Source organism: Petromyzon marinus, chromosome 76 (genome assembly GCF_048934315.1).
Source record: "Petromyzon marinus isolate PM22_M1 ecotype Great Lakes invasive population chromosome 76, UKy_Petmar_22M1.pri1.0, whole genome shotgun sequence".
Taxonomy (NCBI): Eukaryota; Metazoa; Chordata; class Hyperoartia; order Petromyzontiformes; family Petromyzontidae; genus Petromyzon; species Petromyzon marinus.
Window position 1 is genome coordinate 3,185,299 of NC_133742.1, and position 18,668 is coordinate 3,203,966.

Genomic DNA, 18,668 nt, shown 5'->3' on the forward strand with positions numbered 1-18,668 from the left:
GAGTGTGTGTGTGTGTATGAGTGTGTGTGTGTATGAGTGTGTGTGTGTATGAGTGTGTGTGTGTATGAGTGTGTGTGTGTATGAGTGTGTGTGTATGAGTGTGCGTGTATGAGTGTGCGTGTACGAGTGTGCGTGTACGAGTGTGCTTATATGAGTGTGTGTATGAGTGTGCGTGTACGAGTGTGCGTGTACGAGTGTGCGTGTACGAGTGTGCGTGTACGAGTGTGCGTGTATGAGTGTGTGTATGAGTGTGCGTGTATGAGTGTGCGTATATGAGTATGCGTATACGAGTGTGCGTATATGAGTGTGCGTGTACGAGTGTGCGTGTACGAGTGTGCGTGTACGAGTGTGCGTGTACGAGTGTGCGTGTACGAGTGTGCTTATATGAGTGTGCGTGTATGAGTGTGCGTGCATGAGTGTGCGTGTACGAGTGTGCGTGTACGAGTGTGCGTGTACGAGTGTGCGTGTACGAGTGTGCGTGTACGAGTGTGCGTGTACGAGTGTGCGTGTACGAGTGTGCGTGTACGAGTGTGCGTATACGAGTGTGCGTGTACGAGTGTGCGTGTACGAGTGTGCGTGTATGAGTGTGTATGAGTGTGCGTATATGAGTGTGCGTATATGAGTGTGCGTGTACGAGTGTGCGTGTACGAGTGTGCGTGTACGAGTGTGCGTGTACGAGTGTGCGTGTACGAGTGTGCGTGTACGAGTGTGCGTGTACGAGTGTGCGTGTACGAGTGTGTGTACGAGTGTGTATGAGTGTGCGTGTATGAGTGTGCGTGTATGAGTGTGCGTGTACGAGTGTGCTTGTACGAGTGTGCGTGTACGAGTGTGCGTGTACGAGTGTGCGTGTACGAGTGTGCGTGTACGAGTGTGCGTGTACGAGTGTGCGTGTATGAGTGTGCGTGTATGAGTGTGCGTGTATGAGTGTGCGTGTACGAGTGTGCGTGTACGAGTGTGCGTGTACGAGTGTGCGTGTACGAGTGTGCGTGTACGAGTGTGCTTGTATGAGTGTGTGTGTATGAGTGTGTGTGTGTATGAGTGTGTGTGTGTATGAGTGTGTGTGTGTATGAGTGTGTGTGTGTATGAGTGTGTGTGTGTATGAGTGTGTGTGTGTATGAGTGTGTGTGTGTATGAGTGTGTGTATGAGTGTGTGTATGAGTGTGTGTATGAGTGTGTGTGTGTATGAGTCTGTGTATGAGTGTGTGTGTGTATGAGTGTGTGTATGAGTGTGTGTGTATATGAGTCTGTGTATGAGTGTGTGTATGAGTGTGTGGATGAGTGTGTGTATGAGTGTGTGGATGAGTGTGTGTATGAGTGTGTGGATGAGTGTGTGTATGAGTGTGCGTATATGAGTGTGTGGATGAGTGTGTATGAGTGTGCGTGTATGAGTGTGCGTGTATGAGTGTGCGTGTACGAGTGTGCTTGTACGAGTGTGCGTGTACGAGTGTGCGTGTACGAGTGTGCGTGTATGAGTGTGCGTGTATGAGTGTGCGTGTACGAGTGTGCGTGTACGAGTGTGCGTGTATGAGTGTGCTTATATGAGTGTGTGTGTATGAGTGTGCGTGTATGAGTGTGCGTGTATGAGTGTGCGTGTATGAGTGTGCGTGTATGAGTGTGCGTGTACGAGTGTGCGTGTACGAGTGTGCGTGTACGAGTGTGCGTGTACGAGTGTGCTTGTATGAGTGTGCGTGTATGAGTGTGCGTGTATGAGTGTGCGTGTACGAGTGTGCGTGTACGAGTGTGCGTGTACGAGTGTGCGTGTACGAGTGTGCGTGTACGAGTGTGCGTGTACGAGTGTGCTTGTATGAGTGTGCGTGTATGAGTGTGCGTGTATGAGTGTGCGTGTACGAGTGTGCGTGTACGAGTGTGCGTGTACGAGTGTGCGTGTACGAGTGTGCGTATATGAGTGTGTGTATGAGTGTGCGTGTATGAGTGTGCGTGTATGAGTGTGCGTGTATGAGTGTGCGTGTATGAGTGTGTGTATACGAGTGTGCGTATACGAGTGTGTGTATGAGTGTGCGTGTATGAGTGTGCGTGTACGAGTGTGCGTGTACGAGTGTGCGTGTACGAGTGTGCGTGTACGAGTGTGCGTGTACGAGTGTGCGTGTACGAGTGTGCGTGTACGAGTGTGCGTGTACGAGTGTGCGTGTACGAGTGTGCGTGTACGAGTGTGCGTATACGAGTGTGCGTGTATGAGTGTGCGTGTATGAGTGTGCGTGTACGAGTGTGCGTGTACGAGTGTGCGTGTATGAGTGTGCGTATATGAGTGTGTGTATGAGTGTGCGTGTATGAGTGTGCGTGTATGAGTGTGCGTGTATGAGTGTGCGTGTACGAGTGTGCGTGTACGAGTGTGCGTGTATGAGTGTGCGTATATGAGTGTGTGTATGAGTGTGCGTGTATGAGTGTGCGTGTATGAGTGTGCGTGTATGAGTGTGCATGTACGAGTGTGCGTGTACGAGTGTACGTGTACGAGTGTGCTTATATGAGTGTGCTTATATGAGTGTGTGTGTATGAGTGTGCATGTATGAGTGTGCGTGTACGAGTGTGCGTGTACGAGTGTGCTTATATGAGTGTGTGTATGAGTGTGTGTATGAGGGTGTGTATGAGTGTGCGTGTATGAGTGTGTGTATGAGTGTGCGTGTATGAGTGTGCGTATATGAGTGTGTGTATGAGTGTGCGTATATGAGTGTGTGTATGAGTGTGCTTATATGAGTGTGTGTATGAGTGTGTGTATGAGGGTGTGTATGAGTGTGCGTGTATGAGTGTGTGTATGAGTGTGCGTGTATGAGTGTGCGTATATGAGTGTGTGTATGAGTGTGCGTGTACGAGTGTGTGTATGAGTGTGTGGGGAGAGGTGGCTGAGCAGTTAGCGCTACGCTGCGCTACGAGCCCAGCGACCGGAGTTCGTTTTCCGCTCACGGCCACCGACACCACCGGTGACGATTATCTGAACCGGTCCTGGGGCCTCCCCTAGGTCGACTCAGCCTCAAATGAACACCTGGTGTAGTAGCGGCGCGGTGTAGTAGTGAACATCGCTAGCACTGGGAGAGAGACAAAGGCGGCCGGGCGTGGTGCTGGCCACCCACCCCCTCTGTGTGTGCCACAGTCACAGGTGCTGCTCGGTACTCACAGCACTTGCCCCAACAGTCTGTTAGAGGCTACACGGGTGACCTTTGTCTTTGTGCGTGTTTGGTGCAGGGCTGGCCAGGGCCTCCTGCCACTCCCCGAGGGGAGGGCCTCGCTTGGCCTCTGCCGCTACGGCCCTCACCTGGACTGCTGCTACGGCTGGAGACGCCTGCCTGGGGGCCACTGCCAACGTAACGCCATCACTCACTCACTCGTTAGCTAGCGAGCTCATTAGCTCGCTCACTAGCGAGCTCACTCACTAGCTAGCTCATTAGCTGGCTCGCTCACTCGCTCGCTCACTAGCGAGCTCACTCACTAGCTAGCTCATTAGCTCGCTTGCTCACTAGCTAGCTCACTAGCGAGCTCACTCACTAGCTAGCTCATTAGCTCGCTCACTCACTCGTTAGCTAGCGAGCTCATTAGCTCACTCGCTCGCTCACTAGCGAGCGAGCTCACTAGCTAGCTCATTAGCTCGCTCGCTCACTAGCGAGCTCGCTAGTGAGCTCACTTGCGAGCTCACTAGCGACCTCCTGTGTACCAGGCGAGGTAGTCAACATCTCTCAGTGTCTGGGATTGAACGCACGACCTCCTGCGTACCAGGCGAGGTCGTCAACATCTCTCAGGGTCTGGGATCGAACCCACGACCTCCTGTGTAGCAGGCGAGGTAGTCAACATCTCTCAGTGTCTGGGATTGAACCCACGACCTCCTGCGTACCACGCGAGGTAGTCAACATCTCTCAGGGTCTGGGATTGAACGCACGACCTCCTGTGTACCAGGCGAGGTAGTCAACATCTCTCAGTGTCTGTGATTGAACCCACGACCTCCTGCGTACCAGGCGAGGTAGTCAACATCTCTCAGTGTCTGGGATTGAACCTACGACCTCCTGTGTACCAGGCGAGGTAGTCAACATCTCTCTGTGTCTGGGATTGAACGCACGACCTACTACGTACCAGGCGAGGTAGTCAACATCTCTCAGTGTCTGGGATTTAACTCACGACCTCCTGTGTACCAGGCGAGGTAGTCAACATCTCTCAGTGTCTGTGATTGAACCCACGACCTCCTGCGTACCAGGCGAGGTAGTCAACATCTCTCAGTGTCTGTGATTGAACCCACGACCTCCTGCGTACCAGGCGAGGTAGTCAACATCTCTCAGTGTCTGTGATTGAACCCACGACCTCCTGTGTGCCAGGCGAGGTAGTCAACATCTCTCAGTGTCTGGGATTGAACCCACGACCTCCTGCGTACCAGGCGAGGTAGTCAACATCTCTCAGTGTCTGGGATTGAACCCACGACCTCTTGTGTACCAGGCGAGGTAGTCAACATCTCTCAGTGTCTGGGATTGAACCCACGACCTCCTGCGTACCAGGCGAGGTAGTCAACATCTCTCAGTGTCTGGGATTGAACTCACGACCTCCTGCGTACCAGGCGATGTAGTCAACATCTCTCAGTGTCTGGGATTGAACCCACGACCTCCTGCGTACCAGGCGAGGTAGTCAACATCTCTCAGTGTCTGGGATTGAACTCACCACCTCCTATGTACCAGGCGAGGTAGTCAACATCTCTCAGGGTCTGGGATTGAACGCACGACCTCCTGTGTACCAGGCGAGGTATTCAACATCTCTCAGTGTCTGTGATTGAACCCACGACCTCCTGTGTACCAGGCGAGGTAGTCAACATCTCTCAGTGTCTGTGATTGGACCCACGACCTCCTGCGTACCAGGCGAGGTAGTCAACATCTCTCAGTGTCTGGGATTGAACTCACGACCTCCTGCGTACCAGGCGAGGTAGTCAACATCTCTCAGTGTCTGTGATTGAACCCACGACCTCCTGTGTACCAGGCGAGGTAGCCAACATCTGTCAGTGTCTGGGATTGAACCCACGACCTCCTGCGTACCAGGCGAGGTCGTCAACATCTCTCAGGGTCTGGGATTGAACCCACGACCTCCTGCGTACCAGGCGAGGTAGTCAACATCTCTCAGTGTCTGGGATTGAACCCACGACCTCCTGCGTACCAGGCGAGGTAGTCAACATCTCTCAGTGTCTGGGATTGAACCCACGACCTCCTGCGTACCAGGCGAGGTAGTCAACATCTCTCAGTGTCTGTGATTGAACCCACGACCTCCTGTGTACCACGCGAGGTAGTCAACATCTCTCAGTGTCTGTGATTGAACCCACGACCTCCTGTGTACCAGGCGAGGTAGTCAACTTCTCTCAGTGTCTGGGATTGAACTCACGACCTCTTGCGTACCAGGCGAGGTAGTCAACATCTCTCAGTGTCTGGGATTGAACCCACGACCTCCTGCGTACCAGGCGAGGTAGTCAACATCTCTCAGTGTCTGTGATTGAACCCACGACCTCCTGTGTACCAGGCGAGGTAGTCAACATCTCTCAGTGTCTGGGATTGAACCCACGACCTCCTGTGTACCAACATCTCTCAGTGTCTGTGATTGAACCCATGACCTCCTGCCTACCAACATCTCTCAGGGTCTGGGATTGAACCCACGACCTCCTGTGTACCAGGCGAGGTAGTCAACATCTCTCAGTGTCTGGGATTAAACTCACGACCTCCTGTGTACCAGGCGAGGTAGTCAACATCTCTCAGTGTCTGTGATTGAACCCACGACCTCCTGTGTACCAGGCGAGGTAGTCAACATCTCTCAGTGTCTGGGATTGAACCCACGACCTCCTGTGTACCAGACGCTCTCAATGTGTGCCCCCCCTATTCTCCCTCTCCCCTTGTCCCGCTCCCTCCCCCCCCAATCGCCGTGTGCAGCGATATGCGATGTCCCCTGCAAGCACGGGGTGTGTCTGGGTAACAACAAGTGCCAGTGTGAGGCGGGGTTCACGGGCAACACCTGCAGCCAGGGTGAGAGATCGGAACCTCCGGCAAGTGCCATCGCTCGTGTGTCTGTGTGTGTGTGTACGTGTGTGTACGTGTGTGTGTGTGTGTGTACGTGTGTGTCTGTGTGTGTGTGTGTACGTGTGTGTCTGTGTGTGTGTGTACGTGTGTGTACGTGTGTGTGTGTACGTGTGTGTACGTGTGTGTCTGTGTGTGTGTGTGTACGTGTGTGTCTGTGTGTGTGTGTGTACGTGTGTGTCTGTGTGTGTACGTGTGTGTCTGTGTGTGTGTGTGTCTGTGTGTGTGTGTACGTGTGTGTGTGTGCGCGTGTGTGTGTGTGTGTGTACGTGTGTGTGTCTGTGTGTGTGTGTGCGTGTGTGTGCGCGTGTGTGCGCATGTGTGTCTGTGTGTGTGTGTGTCTGTGTGTGTGTTGTGGGGAGTTGTTATCACCGCTGCGCTACGAACTCGGCGACACGAACTCTATTCCCGCTCACGGCCAACACAAGTGGCCATTATCTGAACCGTTCCTGGGCCTCCCCTAGGTCCTCCTATACACTACACTACATTATACACTACACTACTATACACTACTATACACTACAGTATACACTACACTACAGTATACACTACACTACACTATACACTACACTACTATACACTACACTACTATACACTACACTACTATACACTACACTATACACTACTATACACTACAGTATACACTACTATACACTACAGTATACACTACGCTACTATACACTACACTACTATACACTGCACTACTATACACTGCAGTACAGTATACACTACACTACTGTACACTACTATTCACTACACTACTATACACTACACTATACACTACATTACTATACACTACTTTCCACTACACTACTTTCCACTACTATACACTACACTACTATACACTACACTACTATACACTACACTACAGTATACACTATACACTACACTACTATTCACTACACTACAGTATACACTACACTACAGTATACACTACACTACAGTATACACAACACTACACTACTATACACTACACTACTATACACTACACTACTATACACTACACTACTATACACTACACTGTTATACACTACACTAATATACACTACACTACTATACACTACACTATTATACACTACACTAATATACACTACACTACTATACACTACACTAATATACACTACACTAATATACACTACACTACTGTACACTACACTACTATACACTACACTACTATACACTACTATATACACTACATTAATATACACTACTATACACGACACTACTATACACTACTCAACACTGCCCACAGACTCAACACTACCCTCTCTCTCTCACCCTCTCACTCACCCGCTCACCCACCCACTCACTCACCCACTCACCCACCTGCTCACCCACCCACTCACCCAGCCACCCACTCACCTATCCACTCACTCACTCACTCACCCACTCACTCACTCACTCACCCACTTACTCACCCACCCACTCTCCCACTCACCCACTCACCCACCCACTCACTCACCCACTCACTCACCCACTCACCCACCCACTCACCCACCCACTCACTCACCCATCAGCTTCGTCTCTTCTCCAGCCCGTGTCACTCACTCACTCACCCACCCACTCACCTACCCACTCACCTACCCACTCACTCACTTACCCACTCACCCACTCACTCACCTACTCACTCACCCACCCACTCACCTACCCACTCACTCACCCACCCACCCGCTCACCCACCCACTCACCCAGCCACCCACTCACCTACCCACTCACTCACTCACCCACTCACTCTCCCACTCACTCACCCACCCACTCTCCCACTCACTCACCCACTCACTCACCCACTCACTCACCCACTCACTCACCCACTCACCCACCCACTCACCCAATCACCCACTCACTCACCCATCAGCTCCGTCTCTTCTCCAGCCCGTGTCACTGACTCACCCACCCGCTCACCTACCCACTCACTCACTTACCCACTCACTCACCCACTCACTCACCTACTCACCCACCCACTCACCCACTCACTCACTCACCCACTCACTCATCCACTCACCCACCCACTCACCCACTCACTCACCCACTCACCCACTCACTCACTCACCCACTCACCCACTCACTCACTCACCCACGCACCCACCCACTCACTCACCCACCTACTCACCTACCCACTCACCCACCCACTCACCCACCCACTCACCCACTCACTCACTCACCTACTCATTCACCCACTCACTCACCTACTCATTCACCCACTCACTCACCCACTCACCCACCCACTCACTCACCTACTCATTCACCCACTCACCCACCCACTCACCCACCCACTCACTCACCTACTCATTCACCCACTCACTCACTCACCCACTCACTCACCCACTCACCCACCCACTCACCCACCCACTCACCCACTCACTCACCCACCCACTCACCCACTCACTCACCCACCCACCCACTCACTCACTCACCTACTCACTCACCCACCCACTCACCTACCCACTCACCCACTCACCCACCCACTCACTCACTCACTCACCTACTCATTCACCCACTCACTCACCCACTCACCCACCCACTCACTCACCTACTCATTCACCCACTCACCCACCCACTCACCCACCCACTCACTCACCTACTCATTCACCCACTCACTCACTCACCCACTCACCCACCCACTCACCCACCCACTCACCCACTCACTCACTCAACCACTCACTCACTCACCCACCCACCCACTCACTCACCCATCAGCTCCGTCTCTTCTGCAGCCCGTGTCACTCACTCACCCACTCACCCACCCACTCACCCACCCACTCACTCACCCACTCACTCACCCACCCACCCACTCACCCACCCACTCACCCACCCACTCACCCACCCACCCACTCACCCACCCACCCACTCACCCACCCACTCACCCACCCACTCACCCACCCACTCATTCACCCACCCGCTCACTCACCCACTCACCCACCCACTCACTCACCTACTCATTCACCCACTCACCCACTCACCCACCCACTCACTCACCCACTCATTCACCCACCCACACGCCACGTACACGCTACGCACACGCTATGTACACGCTACGCACATGCTACGCACACGCTACGTACATACGTATGCCTCCGTCTCCTCCCTCCCCCCCTCAGATGTGAACGAGTGCGGCCTGAAGCCGAGGCCTTGTCAGTATCGCTGCATGAACACGCCAGGCTCCTTCCGCTGCTACTGCCTCAACGGATTCCTGCTGCTGCGTGACGGCTCTTGCACGAGTGAGCGCCAACCAGCCACACCACTCCAGCCACACCACACCAGCCACACCAGCCACAACAGCCACACCACACCAGCCACACCACACCACTCTCACCACACCAGCCACACCAGCCACACCACACCAGCCACACCTCACCAGCCACAACAGCCACACCACACCAGCCACACCACACCACTCTCACCACACCAGCCACACCACCCCAGCCACACCACTCACACCACACCAGCCACGCCACACCACTCACGCCACACCACTCACACCACACCAGCTACACCACGCAGCCACACCACACCACTTACGCCACACCAGCCACACCACACCAGCCACACAGCCACACCACCCCAGCCACACCACTCACGCCACACCAGCCACACCACATCAGCCACACCAGCCACACCACTCACGCCACACCACTTACGCCACACCTGCCACACCTCACCACTCACACCACACCAGCCACACCACATCAGCCACACCACACCAGCCACACCAGCCACACCAACCACACCAGCCACGCCACAACAGACACACCACACCAACCACACGTCTCATGCCATACCTGCCACACCACTCAGCCACACCACACCAGCCACACCACCCACCCTCAGCCACACCACATCAGCCACACCACCCGCACCACTCATGCCACACCAGCCACACCATACCAGCCACACCACCCACCCTCAGCCACACCACATCAGCCACACCACCCACACCACTCATGCCACACCAGCCACACCACATCAGCCACACCACATCAGCCACACCAACCACACCACACCAGCCACACCACATCAGCCACATCAGCCACACCACAACAGCCACACCACACCAACCACACCACAGCAGCCACACCACAGCAGCCACATCAGCCACACCACACCAGCCACACCACATCAGTCACACCACATCAGCCACACCACACCAGCCACACCACATCAGCCACACCACACCAGCCACACCAGCCACGCCACACCAGCCACAGCCACACCACACCAGCCACACCACACCACTCACACCACATCAGCCACACCACACCAGCCACACAACACCAGCCACACAACACCAGCCACACCACATCAGCCACACCACAACAGCCACACCACTCACGCCACACAGCCACCCCACATCAGCCACACCACACCAGCCACACCACCCCAGCCACACCACAACAGCCACACCACTCACGCCACATCAGCCACACCACTCCAGCCACACCACATCAGCCACACCACACCAACCACACCACACGAGCCACAGCAGCCACACCACATCAGCCACACCAAACCAGCCACACCACATCAGCCACACCACAACAGCCACACCACTCACGCCACATCAGCCACACCACTTCAGCCACACCACATCAGCCACACCACACCAGCCACACCACATCAGCCACAGCAGCCACACCACATCAGCCACACCACATCAGCCACACCACATCAGCCACATCACACCAGCCACACCACACCACTCACACCAGCCACGCCACACCAGCCACACCAGCCACACCACATCGGCCACGCCACCGCGGCCACACCACACTAGCCACACCACTCACGCCACACCAGCCACACCACACCACCCACACCACATCAGCCACACCACTCACACAACACCTGCCACACCACATCGGCCACACCAAATCGGCCACACCACACGCGGCCACACCACATCAGCCACACCAGCCACGCCACTTCAGCCACACCACTCACACCAGACCAACCACACCAGCCACGCCACTCACACCACATCAGCCACATCAGCCATACCATACCACTCACACCACACCACTCACACCAGCCACGCCACATCAGCCACACCACACCAGCCATACCAGCCACACCACATCAGCCACACCAGCCACACCACACCAGCCACACCAGCCACGCCACTCCAGCCACACCAGCCACGCCCGCCACGCCACATCATCCACACCACATCTGCCACACCACTCCACTCTCACCACACCAGCCACACCACAGCATTCACACCACACCAGCCACGCCACACCAGCCACACCACACCAGCCACGCCACTCACACCACACCAGCCACATCACCCACACCACTCACGCCACACCAGCCACACCAGCCACACCTGCCACACCAGCCACATCAACCACACCACTCACGCCACACCAGCCACACCACTCACGCCACACCGGCCACACCACACCAGCCACACCACATCATCCACACCACATCAGCCACACCACACCACTCTCACCACACCAGCCACACCACACCATCCACACCACACCAGCCACACCACTCACACCACACTAGCCACACCACACCAGCCACACAACATCAGCCACACCACCCACACCACACCAGCCACACCACCCACAGCAGCCACACCACACCACTCACGCCACACCAGCCACACCACATCAGCTACACCACACCATCCACACCACACAACTCATGCCACACCAGCCACACCATACTAGCCACACCACATCAGCCACACCAGCCATACCAGCCACGCCACACCACATCAGCCACACCAGCCACACCAGCCACGCCTCTCCAGCCACACCACACCAGCCACGCCAGCCACGCCACACCAGCCACGCCACATCAGCCACACCACTCCACTCTCACCACACCAGCCACACCACAGCAGCCACACCACTCACGCCACACCTGCCACACCACATCTGCCACACCACACCAGCCACGCCACACCACATCAGCCACACCACACCAGCCACACCACACCACTCTCACCACACCAGCCACACCAGCCACGCCACACCACACCAGCCACTCCACACCAGCCACGCCACACCACACCAGCCGCACCACATCTGCCACACCACACCACTCTCACCACACAAGCCACACCACACCAGCCACACCGGCCACACCAGCCACGCCACTCACACCACATCAGCCACACCACCCACACCACTCACGCCACACCAGCTACACCACACCAGCTACACCACACCAGCTACACCACACCACTCACGCCACATCAGCCACACCAGCCACACCACACCACTCTCACCACATCAGCCACATCAGCCACACCACACCAGCCACACCACACCACCCACAACAGCCACACCACACCAGCCACACCACTCACGCCACACCAGCCACACCACATCAACCACACCACACCACTCACACCACACCAGCCACCTCAGCCACACCACACCAGCCACACCACACTAGCCATGCCACACCAGCCGCACCACACCACACCGGCCACACCAGCCACACCACTCCCACCACACCAGGCACACCACACCACCCACACCACATTAGCCACACCACTCACACCACTTCAGCCACACCACACCGGCCACACCACACCACTCACGCCACATCAGCCACACCTGCCACACCACACCAGCTGGACCACCACAGCAAAACCAGCCACACCACACCACTCACACCACACCAATCACATCACACCAGCCACACCACACCAGCCACGCCACATCTGCCACACCACTCACACCACACAGCCACATCAGCCACACCACTCACACCACATCAGCCACACCACACCAGCCACGCCACACCACTCACACCACACCACTCAAACCACACCAGCCACACTATACCACTCACACCACACCAACCACACCACTCACGCCACCCACCCACACCACCCACCCACACCACCCCACACTGTGCACCTCCAATCAGCAGCATCGCTGCCTGCGTACGGATCAACACAAACACCATACACACAACGTACACACACATACACACACACACACAACTTACACAACTTACACACACACACAACTTACACAACTTACACACACACACAACTTACACACACACACACAACTTACACAACTTACACACACACACAACTTACACACACACACAACGTACACACACACACAACTTACACAACTTACACACACACACAACTTACACACACACACACAACTTACACAACTTACACACACACACAACTTACACACACACACAACGTACACACACACACAACTTACACACACAACTTACACATACACACGCACACAACTTACACACAACGTACACACACACACAACGTACACACACAACTTACACACACAACGTACACACACACAACTTACACACACACATACACACACACACACAACTTACACAACTTACACACACACACAACTTACACACACATACAACTTACACACACACAACTTACACAACTTACACACACACACAACGTACACACACAACGTACACACACACACAACTTACACACACACACAACTTACACAACTTACACACACACACAACTTACACACACACACACAACTTACACAACTTACACACACACACAACTTACACACACACACAACGTACACACACACACAACTTACACACACAACTTACACATACACACGCACACAACTTACACACAACGTACACACACACACAACGTACACACACAACTTACACACACAACGTACACACACACAACTTACACACACACATACACACACACACACAACTTACACAACTTACACACACACACAACTTACACACACATACAACTTACACACACACAACTTACACAACTTACACACACACACAACGTACACACACAACGTACACACACACACAACTTACACACACAACTTACACACACATACAACTTACACACACACACACAACGTACACACTTACACACACACCGTACACACACACAACGTACACACTTACACACACACACGCTGTACACACACACACTGTACACACACACCGTACAGACACACACAACTTACACAACTTACAAAACACACACGTACACACACACACACATGCACACACACCGCACACACAACTTACACAACCCACACGTACACACACACACACAATGTACACACACGCACAGACACAACTTACACAACACACTTACACACTATTACACACACAACGTACACACACACAACGTACACACACACAATGTACACAGCACACACAACACAACACACACAACTTACACAATACACAACACACACAACTTACACAACACACACAACACAACACCCACTTACACACACACAACGTACACACACACACAACGTACACACACACAACGTACACAACACACACTTACACACACACAACGTACACACACACACAACGTACACAACACACACTTACACACACACAACTTACACACAACTTACACAACTTACACACACAACACACAACTTACACACACGTACACACTTACACACGTACACACACACACACAACTTACACACAACTTACACAACACACACAACTTACACAATACACAACACACACACAACTTACACAACACACACAACACAACACACACAACTTACACAATACACAACTTACACACAACTTACACAACACGTACACGGGGCATCTTTGTCTTTGTAGACTCGCGAACTTGCGCGCTTGCCAACTGCCAGAACGGCTGTGAGGAGGTGGGCGGAGTGGTCCGCTGCCTCTGCCCCTCACTGGGGCTCACCCTCGGCACCAACATGCGCAGCTGTGTGGGTGAGGCGGCGTCGGAGTCGTCGTCATCGTCATCGTCATTGTTATCATTGTCATTGTTGTCATTGTCATCGTCGTCATCGTCATCATTGTTGTCATTGTTGTCATTGTCGTCCTCATTGTCATTGTCGTCATTGTTATCATCACCGTTGTCATCACCATTGTCATCGTCGTCATTGTTATCATTGTCATCACCATTGTCATCGTCGTCATTGTCATCACCATTGTCATCGTCGTCATTGTTATCATTGTCATTGTCATCGTCGTCATTGTTATCATCATCATTGTCATCGTCGGCATTGTTATCATTGTCATCACCATTGTCATCGTCGTCATTGTTGTCATTGTCATCGTCGTCATTGTTGTCATTGTCATTATCATTGTCATCGTCGTTATTGTTATCATTGTCATTGTCATCGTCGTTATTGTTATCATCATTGTCATCGTCGTCATTGTTATCATTATCATCATTGTCATCATCATTGTCATCGTCGTTATTGTTATCATCATCATTGTCATCGTCGTTATTGTTATCATCATTGTCATCGTCGTCATTGTTGTCATTGTCATTATCATTGTCATCGTCGTTATTGTTATCATTGTCATTGTCATCGTCGTTATTGTTATCATCACCGTTGTCATCATCATTGTCATCGTCGTCATTGTTATCATTGTCATCACCATTGTCATTGTTATCATCACCATTGTCATTCTCGTCATTGTTATCATCGTCATTGTCATCACCATTGTCATCATCGTCATTGTTATCATCATCATTGTCATCACCATTGTCATCGTCGTCATTGTCATCACCATTGTCATCGTCGTCATTGTTGTCATTGTCATCGTCGTCATTGTTGTCATTGTCATTATCATTGTCATCGTCGTTATTGTTATCATTGTCATTGTCATCGTCGTCATTGTTATCATTGTCATTGTTATCATTGTCATTGTCATCGTCGTCATTGTTATCATCATCATTGTCATCGTCGTCATTGTTATCATTGTCATCACCATTGTCATCGTCGTCATTGTTGTCATTGTCATTATCATTGTCATCGTCGTTATTGTTATCATTGTCATCGTCGTCATTGTTATCATTGTCATTGTTATCATTGTCATTGTCATCGTCGTCATTGTTATCATCATCATTGTCATCGTCGTCATTGTTATCATTGTCATCACCATTGTCATCGTCGTCATTGTTGTCATTGTCATCGTCGTCATTGTTGTCATTGTCATTATCATTGTCATCGTCGTTATTGTTATCATTGTCATTGTCATCGTCGTCATTGTTGTCATCATCATTGTCATCGTCGTCATTGTTATCATTGTCATCACCATTGTCATCGTCGTCATTGTTGTCATTGTCATTATCATTGTCATCGTCGTTATTGTTATCATTGTCATCGTCGTCATTGTTATCATTGTCATTGTTATCATTGTCATTGTCATCGTCGTCATTGTTATCATCATTGTCATCACCATTGTCATCGTCGTCATTGTTGTCATTGTCATCGTCGTCATTGTTGTCATTGTCATTATCATTGTCATCGTCGTTATTGTTATCATTGTCATTGTCATCGTCGTCATTGTTATCATTGTCATTGTTATCATTGTCATTGTCATCGTCGTCATTGTTGTCATCATCATTGTCATCGTCGTCATTGTTATCATTGTCATCACCATTGTCATCGTCGTCATTGTTGTCATTGTCATTATCATTGTCATCGTCGTTATTGTTATCATTGTCATCGTCGTCATTGTTATCATTGTCATTGTTATCATTGTCATTGTCATCGTCGTCATTGTTATCATCATCATTGTCATCGTCGTCATTGTTATCATTGTCATCACCATTGTCATCGTCGTCATTGTTGTCATTGTCATCGTCGTCATTGTTGTCATTGTCATTATCATTGTCATCGTCGTTATTGTTATCATTGTCATTGTCATCGTCGTTATTGTTATCATCATTGTCATCGTCGTCATTGTTATCATTATCATCATTGTCATCATCATTGTCATCGTCGTTATTGTTATCATCATCATTGTCATCGTCGTCATTGTTATCATCATTGTCATCGTTGTCATTGTTGTCATTGTCATCACCATTGTTATCGTCGTCATTGTCATCATTGTCATTGTCATCGTCGTCATTGTTATCATCATTGTCATCGTCGTCATTGTTATCATCATTGTCATCGTCGTCATTGTTGTCATTGTCATCACCATTGTCATTGTCGTCATTGTTATCATTGTCATCATCATTGTCATCGTCGTCATTGTCATCATCATTGTCATCGTTGTCATTGTTGTCATTGTCATCACCATTGTTATCGTCGTCATTGTCATCATTGTCATTGTCATCGTCGTCATTGTTATCATCATTGTCATCGTCGTCATTGTTATCACCATTGTCATCATCGTCATTGTTGTCATTGTCATCACCATTGTCATCGTTGTCATTGTCATCACCATTGTCATCACCATTGTCATCATCATTGTCATCATCATTGTCATCATCATTGTCATCGTCGTTATTGTTATCATTGTCATCATCATTGTCATTGTCGTCATTGTTATCATTGTCGTTATTGTTATCATTGTCATCATCATTGTCGTCATTGTTATCATTGTCATTGTCATCACCATTGTCATTGTCGTCATTGTTATCATTGTCATCATCATTGTCATCGTCGTCATTGTTATTATCACCGTTGTCATCACCATTGTCATCCTCGTTATTGTTATCATTGTCATCATCATTGTCATCGTCGTCATTGTTATCATTGTCATCATTGTCATTGTCGTCATTGTCATCATCATTGTCATCGTCGTCATTGTTATCATTGTCATCACCATTGTCATCGTCGTCATTGTCATCACCATTGTCATCGTCGTCATTGTTATCATTGTCATTGTCATCACCAATGTCATCGTCGTCATTGTTATCATTGTCATCATCATTGTCATCGTCGTCATTGTTATCATTGTCATCACCATTGTCATCGTCGTCATTGTTGTCATTGTCATCGTCGTCATTGTTATCATTGTCATCACCATTGTCATCGTCGTCATTGTCATCACCATTGTCATCGTCGTCATTGTTATCATTGTCATCACCATTGTCATCGTCGTCATTGTTATCATTGTCATCACCATTGTCATCGTCGTCATTGTCATCACCATTGTCATCGTCGTCATTGTTGTCATTGTCATCGTCGTCATTGTTATCATCATCATTGTCATCGTCGGCATTGTTATCATTGTCATCACCATTGTCATCGTCGTCATTGTTGTCATTGTCATCGTCGTCATTGTTGTCATTGTCATTATCATTGTCATCGTCGTTATTGTTATCATTGTCATTGTCATCGTCGTCATTGTTATCATTGTCATTGTTATCATTGTCATTGTCATCGTCGTCATTGTTGTCATCATCATTGTCATCGTCGTCATTGTTATCATTGTCATTGTCATCGTCGTCATTGTTATCATTGTCATTGTTATCATTGTCATTGTCATCGTCGTCATTGTTATCATCATCATTGTCATCGTCGTCATTGTTATCATTGTCATCACCATTGTCATCGTCGTCATTGTTGTCATTGTCATTATCATTGTCATCGTCGTTATTGTTATCATTGTCATTGTCATCGTCGTTATTGTTATCATTGTCATTGTTATCATTGTCATTGTCATCGTCGTCATTGTTATCATCATCATTGTCATCGTCGTCATTGTTATCATTGTCATCACCATTGTCATCGTCGTCATTGTTGTCATTGTCATCGTCGTCATTGTTGTCATTGTCATTATCATTGTCATCGTCGTTATTGTTATCATTGTCATTGTCATCGTCGTCATTGTTATCATTGTCATTGTTAT

General features: G+C 50.5%; 1 protein-coding gene across 1 annotated transcript in view; it reads left to right on the forward strand.

Annotated features, from left to right (window-relative positions):
* Positions 1-18,668, forward strand: part of LOC116937056 (uncharacterized) — a 95,214-nt gene that overhangs the window by 45,884 nt on the left and 30,662 nt on the right. The window contains exons 3-6 of the mRNA XM_076056576.1: positions 3,199-3,317; positions 5,901-5,993; positions 9,143-9,262; positions 14,661-14,780. Of these exons, the coding sequence (XP_075912691.1) occupies positions 3,199-3,317; positions 5,901-5,993; positions 9,143-9,262; positions 14,661-14,780 (452 nt within the window). The remainder of the gene's footprint in view (positions 1-3,198; positions 3,318-5,900; positions 5,994-9,142; positions 9,263-14,660; positions 14,781-18,668) is intronic.